The following is a 7360-nucleotide window of genomic DNA, read 5'->3' as shown; positions in this document are numbered from 1 at the left end:
ATCCCTAATTTATCCCAATGCCCATTTAAATGCCCCTAAAGTTGGCGAGTCTACTACTGTTGAAGGCAGTGCATTCCACGCCCCCTCCTACTCTCTGAGTAAAGAAACTCCCTCTGCCCTCTGTCCTATATCTATCACCCCTCCATGTAAAGCTGCGTCCCCTGGTGTGAGCCATCGCCGTTCAAGGCAAAACTCACTGTCCACCTTCCTCTTGGGGAGTTCACTTGGGTGCCGTTCTCTCGCAACTCCGCGTGCACTTTCTGCTTTATTAAAAAGTCACGTTCCCTTGTGGAAAGCCTCAGTCAAACCTGTCGCAGTTGCCCTGTTGAAATCAGTTTTGGTTGTATATTTCGTGCCATCTGTAAGAGTGTTGTGTGCGGGGCTCAATAATCAGTGGGGTTTAATCTCCAACATGTGAAGCCTCTCACACAGGTTTAAACCAATGGGGGGAGGGGGGAGCGTTTCCCACCTCCCACAGACCCAATACGCTGATTTCAGCTCTGACCTGTCTTGTGTGCCCAGGCGACAGGACAAGCAACAGTTCCGCGCACATTGGGGCATGTTTGTGACCTATTCTGTTTGGGGCGTGACTCCTTGTTGCTTTCCCAAGTTTAAGCAGCGGCAAACCCTCCCGCCAAATTTGCAGCAATTTGCCCCATTAGTGGGCTATTTCTGTCCTCAAGCGAAATAAGCTGTCCCTCAATGTGGCTGTTGAAAGTGTGTGTGTGTGTGTGAGGGAGAGGGAGGTGAGTGAGGAGAGGGAGAGGAGGGTGAGTGAGAGAGGGGGAAGAGGGTGAGTGAGGAGTGAGGGGAAGGAGGGGAGTGAGGAGAGGGGGAAGGGAGGGAGTGAGGAAGAGGGGGAAGGAGGGGAGTGTGAGGAGGAGAGGGGGAAGGAGGGGGAGTGAGGAGAGGGGGAAGGAGGGGGAGTGAGGAGAGGGGGGAAGGAGGGGGAGTGAGGAGAGGGGGAAGGAGGGGGAGTGAGGAGAGGGGGAAGGAGGGGGAGTGAGGAGAGGGGGAAGGAGGGTGAGTGAGAGGGGGAAGGAGGGTGAGTGAGGAGAGGGGGAAGGAGGGGTGAGTGAGGGAGAGGGGGAAGGAGGGTGAGTGAGGAGAGGGGGAAGGAGGGTGAGTGAGGAGAGGGGGAAGGAGGGTGAGTGAGGAGAGGGGGAAGGAGGGTGAGTGAGGAGGGGAAGGAGGGAGAGTGAGGGAGGGGAAGAGGGTGAGTGAGGGGAGGGGGAAGGAGGGTGAGTGAGGGGAGGGGGAAGGAGGGTGAGTGAGGGGGAGGAGGGTGAGTGAGGGAGGGGAGGGGGAGGGAGGGGTGAGTGAGGAGAGGGGGAAGGAGGGGGAGTGAGGAGAGGGGAAGGAGGGGGAGTGAGGGGGAGGAGGGGGAGTGAGGAGAGGGGGAAGGAGGGGGAGTGAGGAGAGGGGGAAGGAGGGGGAGTGAGGAGAGGGGGAAGGAGGGGGAGTGAGGAGAGGGGGAAGGAGGGGGAGTGAGGAGAGGGGGAAGGAGGGGGAGTGAGGAGAGGGGGAAGGAGGGGGAGTGAGGAGAGGGGGAAGGAGGGGGAGTGAGGAGAGGGGGAAGGAGGGGGAGTGAGGAGAGGGGGAAGGAGGGGGAGTGAGGAGAGGGGGAAGGAGGGGGAGTGAGGAGAGGGGGAAGGAGGGGGAGTGAGGAGAGGGGGAAGGAGGGGGGAGTGAGGAGAGGGGGAAGGAGGGGAGTGAGGAGAGGGGGAGGGAGGGAGGGGGAGTGAGGAGTGGGGGAGGGAGGGGGAGTGAGGAGTGGGGGAGGAGGGGGAGTGAGGAGAGGGGGAGGGAGGGGGAGTGAGGAGAGGGGGACGGAGGGGGAGTGAGGAGAGGGGGAGGGAGGGTGAGTGAGGAGAGGGGGAGGGAGGGTGAGTGAGGAGAGGGGAGGGAGGGTGAGTGAGGAGAGGGGGAGGGAGGGTGAGTGAGGAGAGGGGGAAGGAGGGAGAGTGAGGAGAGGGGGAAGGAGGGAGAGTGAGGAGGAGGGGAAGGAGGGAGAGTGAGGAGAGGGGGAAGGAGGGAGAGTGAGGAGAGGGGGAAGGAGGGAGAGTGAGGAGAGGGGGAAGGAGGGAGAGTGAGGAGAGGGGGAAGGAGGGGGAATGAGGAGAGGGGGAGGAGGGGGAGTGTGGAGAGGGGGAGGGAGGGAGAGTGTGGAGAGGGGGAGGGAGGGAGAGTGAGGAGAGGGGGAAGGAGGGGGAGTGAGGAGAGGGGGAAGGAGGGGGAGTGAGGAGAGGGGGGAAGGAGGGGGAGTGAGGAGAGGGGGAAGGAGGGGGAGCGAGGAGAGGGGAGGAGGGGGAGCGTGGAGAGGGGGAGGAGGGGGAGCGAGGAGAGGGGGAGGAGGGGGAGCGAGGAGAGGGGGAGGAGGGGGAGCGAGGAGAGGGGGAGGAGGGGGTGAGCGAGGAGAGGGGAGGGAGGGAGGGAGAGTGAGGAGAGGGGGAGGGAGGGAGGGAGAGTGAGGAGAGGGGGAGGGAGGGAGGGAGAGTGAGGAGAGGGGGAGGGAGGGAGAGTGAGGAGAGGGGGAGGGAGGGAGAGTGAGGAGAGGGGGAGGGAGGGAGAGTGAGGAGAGGGGGAGGGAGGGAGAGTGAGGAGAGGGGAGGGAGGGAGAGTGAGGAGAGGGGGAGGGTGGGAGAGTGAGGAGAGGGGGAGGAGGGGGAGTGTGGAGAGGGGGAAGGAGGGAGGTGAGGAGAGGGGGAGCGAGGAGAGGGGGAGGGAGGGAGAGTGAGTAGAGGGGGAGGGAGGGAGAGTGAGGAGAGGGGGAGGGAGGTGGAGTGAGGAGGGGGGGGAGTGAGGAGTGGGGGAGGGGGGGAGTGAGGAGAGGGGGAGGAGGGGGAGTGAGGAGAGGGGGAGGGAGGGATAGTGAGGAGAGGGGGGAGGGAGGGGAGTGAGGAGAGGGAAAGGGAGGGGAGTGAGGAGAGGGGGAGGAGGGTGAGGGAGGGGAGTGAGGAGAGGGGGAGGGAGGGATAGTGAGGAGAGGGGGAGGGAGGGATAGTGAGCGGGGGGGAAGGAGGGGGAGTGAGGAGAGGGGAAAGGAGGGGGAGTGAGGAGAGGGGGGCAGGAAGAGTGAGGAGAGGGGGAAGGAGGGGGAGTGAGAAGAGGGGGGCAGGAAGAGTGAGGAGAGGGGGAGGAGGGAGAGTGAGGGAGAGGGGGAGGAGGGGTAGTGAGGAGAGGGGGAGGGAGGGAGAGTGAGGAGAGGGGGAAGGAGGGAGAGTGAGGAGAGGGGGAAGGAGGGAGAGTGAGGAGAGGGGGAAGGAGGGAGAGTGAGGAGAGGGGGGAAGGAGGGAGAGTGAGGAGAGGGGGAAGGAGGGAGAGTGAGGAGAGGGGGAAGGAGGGAGAGTGAGGAGAGGGGGAAGGAGGGAGAGTGAGGAGAGGGGGAAGGAGGGAGAGTGAGGAGAGGGGGAAGGAGGGAGAGTGAGGAGAGGGGGAAGGAGGGGGAATGAGGAGAGGGGGAGGAGGGGGAGGGAGGGAGAGTGAGGAGAGGGGGAAGGAGGGAGAGTGAGGAGAGGGGGAAGGAGGGGGAGTGAGGAGAGGGGGAAGGAGGGGGAGTGAGGAGAGGGGGAGGAGGGGGAGCGTGGAGAGGGGGAGGAGGGGGAGCGAGGAGAGGGGGAGGAGGGGGAGCGAGGAGAGGGGGAGCGAGGAGAGGGGGAGGAGGGGAGCGAGGAGAGGGGGAGGAGGGGGAGCGAGGAGAGGGGGAGGAGGGGGAGCGAGGAGAGGGGGAGGAGGGGGAGCGAGGAGAGGGGGAGGAGGGGGGAGCGAGGAGAGGGGGAGGAGGGGGAGCGAGGGAGAGGGGGAGGAGGGGGAGCGAGGAGAGGGGGAGGAGGGGGAGCGAGGAGAGGGGGAGGAGGGGGAGCGAGGAGAGGGGGAGGGAGGGAGGGAGAGTGAGGAGAGGGGGAGGGAGGGTGAGTGAGGAGAGGGGGGAGGGAGGGTGAGTGAGGAGAGGGGGAGGGAGGGTGAGTGAGGAGAGGGGGAGGGAGGGTGAGTGAGGAGAGGGGGAGGGAGGGTGAGTGAGGAGAGGGGGAGGGAGGGTGAGTGAGGAGAGGGGGAAGGAGGGAGAGTGAGGAGAGGGGGAAGGAGGGAGAGTGAGGAGAGGGGGAAGGAGGGAGAGTGAGGAGAGGGGGAAGGAGGGAGAGTGAGGAGAGGGGGAAGGAGGGAGAGTGAGGAGAGGGGGAAGGAGGGGGAATGAGGAGAGGGGGAGGAGGGGGAGTGTGGAGAGGGGGAGGGAGGGAGAGTGTGGAGAGGGGGAGGGAGGGATAGTGAGCGGGGGGGAAGGAGGGGGAGTGAGGAGAGGGGAAAGGAGGGGGAGTGAGGAGAGGGGGGCAGGAAGAGTGAGGAGAGGGGGGCAGGAAGAGTGAGGAGAGGGGGAGGAGGGAGAGTGAGGAGAGGGGGAGGAGGGGTAGTGAGGAGAGGGGGAGGGAGGGAGAGTGAGGAGAGGGGGAAGGAGGGAGAGTGAGGAGAGGGGGAAGGAGGGAGAGTGAGGAGAGGGGGAAGGAGGGAGAGTGAGGAGAGGGGGAAGGAGGGAGAGTGAGGAGAGGGGGAAGGAGGGAGAGTGAGGAGAGGGGGAAGGAGGGAGAGTGAGGAGAGGGGGAAGGAGGGAGAGTGAGGAGAGGGGGAAGGAGGGAGAGTGAGGAGAGGGGGAAGGAGGGGGAATGAGGAGAGGGGGAGGAGGGGGAGTGTGGAGAGGGGAGGGAGGGAGAGTGAGGAGAGGGGGAAGGAGGGAGAGTGAGGAGAGGGGGAAGGAGGGGGAGTGAGGAGAGGGGGAAGGAGGGGGAGTGAGGAGAGGGGGAGGAGGGGGAGCGTGGAGAGGGGGAGGAGGGGGAGCGAGGAGAGGGGGGAGGAGGGGGAGCGAGGAGAGGGGGAGCGAGGAGAGGGGGAGGAGGGGAGCGAGGAGAGGGGGAGGAGGGAGAGTGAGGAGAGGGGGAGGGAGGGTGAGTGAGGAGAGGGGGAGGGAGGGTGAGTGAGGAGAGGGGGAGGGAGGGTGAGTGAGGAGAGGGGGAGGGAGGGTGAGTGAGGAGAGGGGGAAGGAGGGAGAGTGAGGAGAGGGGGAAGGAGGGAGAGTGAGGAGAGGGGGAAGGAGGGAGAGTGAGGAGAGGGGGAAGGAGGGGAGAGTGAGGAGAGGGGGAAGGAGGGAGAGTGAGGAGAGGGGGAAGGAGGGGGAATGAGGAGAGGGGGAGGGAGGGGGGAGTGTGGAGAGGGGGAGGGAGGGAGAGTGTGAGAGGGGGAGGGAGGGAGAGTGAGGAGAGGGGGAAGGAGGGGGAGTGAGGAGAGGGGGAAGGAGGGGGAGTGAGGAGAGGGGGAAGGAGGGGGAGTGAGGAGAGGGGGAAGGAGGGGGAGCGAGGAGAGGGGGAGGAGGGGGAGCGTGGAGAGGGGGAGGGAGGGGGAGTGAGGAGAGGGGGAAGGAGGGGGAGTGAGGAGAGGGGGAGGAGGGGGAGCGAGGAGAGGGGGAGGAGGGGGAGCGAGGAGAGGGGGCGGGAGGGAGGGAGAGTGAGGAGAGGGGGAGGGAGGGAGAGTGAGGAGAGGGGGGGGGAGGGAGGGAGGGAGAGTGAGGAGAGGGGGAGGGGAGGGAGAGTGAGGAGAGGGGGAGGGAGGGAGAGTGAGGAGAGGGGGAGGGAGGGAGAGTGAGGAGAGGGGGAGGGAGGGAGAGTGAGGAGAGGGGGAGGGAGGGAGAGTGAGGAGAGGGGGAGGGAGGGAGAGTGAGGAGAGGGGGAGGGAGGGAGAGTGAGGAGAGGGGGAGGGAGGGAGAGTGAGGAGAGGGGGAGGGAGGGAGAGTGAGGAGAGGGGGAGGGGAGGGAGAGTGAGGAGAGGGGGAGGGAGGAGAGTGGAGAGGGGGAAGGAGGGAGGTGAGGAGAGGGGGAGCGAGGAGAGGGGGAGGGAGGGAGAGTGAGTAGAGGGGGAGGGAGGGAGAGTGAGGAGAGGGGGAGGGAGGTGGAGTGAGGAGGGGGGGGAGTGAGGAGGGGGGGAGTGAGGAGAGGGGGGAGGAGGGGGAGTGAGGAGACGGGGAGGGAGGGATAGTGAGGAGAGGGGGAGGGAGGGGAGTGAGGAGAGGGTAAGGGAGGGGAGTGAGGAGAGGGGGAGGGAGGGATAGTGAGGAGAGGGGGAGGGAGGGATAGTGAGCGGGGGGGAAGGAGGGGGAGTGAGGAGAGGGGAAAGGAGGGGGAGTGAGGAGAGGGGGGCAGGAAGAGTGAGGAGAGGGGGAAGGAGGGGGAGTGAGAAGAGGGGGGCAGGAAGAGTGAGGAGAGGGGGAGGAGGGAGAGTGAGGAGAGGGGGAGGAGGGGTAGTGAGGAGAGGGGGGAGGGAGGGAGAGTGAGGAGAGGGGGAAGGAGGGAGAGTGAGGAGAGGGGGAAGGAGGGAGAGTGAGGAGAGGGGGAAGGAGGGAGAGTGAGGAGAGGGGGAAGGAGGGAGAGTGAGGAGAGGGGAAGGAGGGAGAGTGAGGAGAGGGGGAAGGAGGGAGAGTGAGGAGAGGGGGAAGGAGGGGAGAGTGAGGAGAGGGGGAAGGAGGGAGAGTGAGGAGAGGGGGAAGGAGGGAGAGTGAGGAGAGGGGGAAGGAGGGGGAATGAGGAGAGGGGGAAGGAGGGGGGAATGAGGAGAGGAGGAGGGGAGAGGGGAGTGTGGAGAGGGGGAGGGAGGGAGAGTGAGGAGAGGGGGAAGGAGGGAGAGTGAGGAGAGGGGGAAGGAGGGGGAGTGAGGAGAGGGGGAAGGAGGGGAGTGAGGAGAGGGGGAGGAGGGGGAGCGTGGAGAGGGGGAGGAGGGGGAGCGAGGAGAGGGGGAGGAGGGGGAGCGAGGGAGAGGGGGAGCGAGGAGAGGGGGAGGAGGGGGAGCGAGGAGAGGGGGAGGAGGGGGAGCGAGGAGAGGGGGAGGAGGGGGAGCGAGGAGAGGGGGAGCGAGGAGAGGGGGAGCGAGGAGAGGGGGAGGGAGGGAGGGAGAGTGAGGAGAGGGGGAGGGAGGGAGAGTGAGGAGAGGGGGAGGGAGGGAGAGTGAGGAGAGGGGGAGGGAGGGAGAGTGAGGAGAGGGGGAGGGAGGGAGAGTGAGGAGAGGGGGAGGGAGGGAGAGTGAGGAGAGGGGGAGGGAGGGAGAGTGAGGAGAGGGGGGAGGGAGGGGGAGTGTGGAGAGGGGGAAGGAGGGGGGTGAGGAGAGGGGGAGCGAGGAGAGGGGGGGAGAGGGGAGGGAGGGAGGGGAGAGTGAGGAGAGGGGGAGGGAGGGAGAGTGAGGAGAGGGGGAGGAGGGATAGTGAGCGGGGGGGAGGGAGGGAGAGTGAGGAGAAGGGGAGGGAGGTGGAGTGAGGAGAGGGGGAGTGGAGGAGTGGGGGAGGGGGGGGAGTGAGGAGGGGGGGAGTGAGGAGAGAGGGAGGAGG

The 7360-nt window shown here is 66.3% G+C and overlaps 1 protein-coding gene across 1 annotated transcript in view; it reads right to left on the bottom strand.

Moving 5' to 3' along the window:
* Positions 1–276: 276 nt before the first annotated feature.
* ufc1 (ubiquitin-fold modifier conjugating enzyme 1) overlaps positions 277–7360 on the bottom strand; it is a 21601-nt gene continuing 14517 nt past the window's right edge. The window contains exon 6 of the mRNA XM_087985234.1: positions 277–359. Within this exon, the coding sequence (XP_087841360.1) occupies positions 277–359 (83 nt within the window). The remainder of the gene's footprint in view (positions 360–7360) is intronic.

This window comes from Chiloscyllium plagiosum, unplaced genomic scaffold (assembly GCF_037043375.1).
Source record: "Chiloscyllium plagiosum isolate Xiang-an unplaced genomic scaffold, Cpla_swu_hap1 HiC_scaffold_51, whole genome shotgun sequence".
NCBI classification, from domain to species: domain Eukaryota; kingdom Metazoa; phylum Chordata; class Chondrichthyes; order Orectolobiformes; family Hemiscylliidae; genus Chiloscyllium; species Chiloscyllium plagiosum.
The sequence above is the reverse complement of the archived record's forward strand: the minus strand, read 5'-3'. Positions and strand labels throughout refer to the sequence as shown.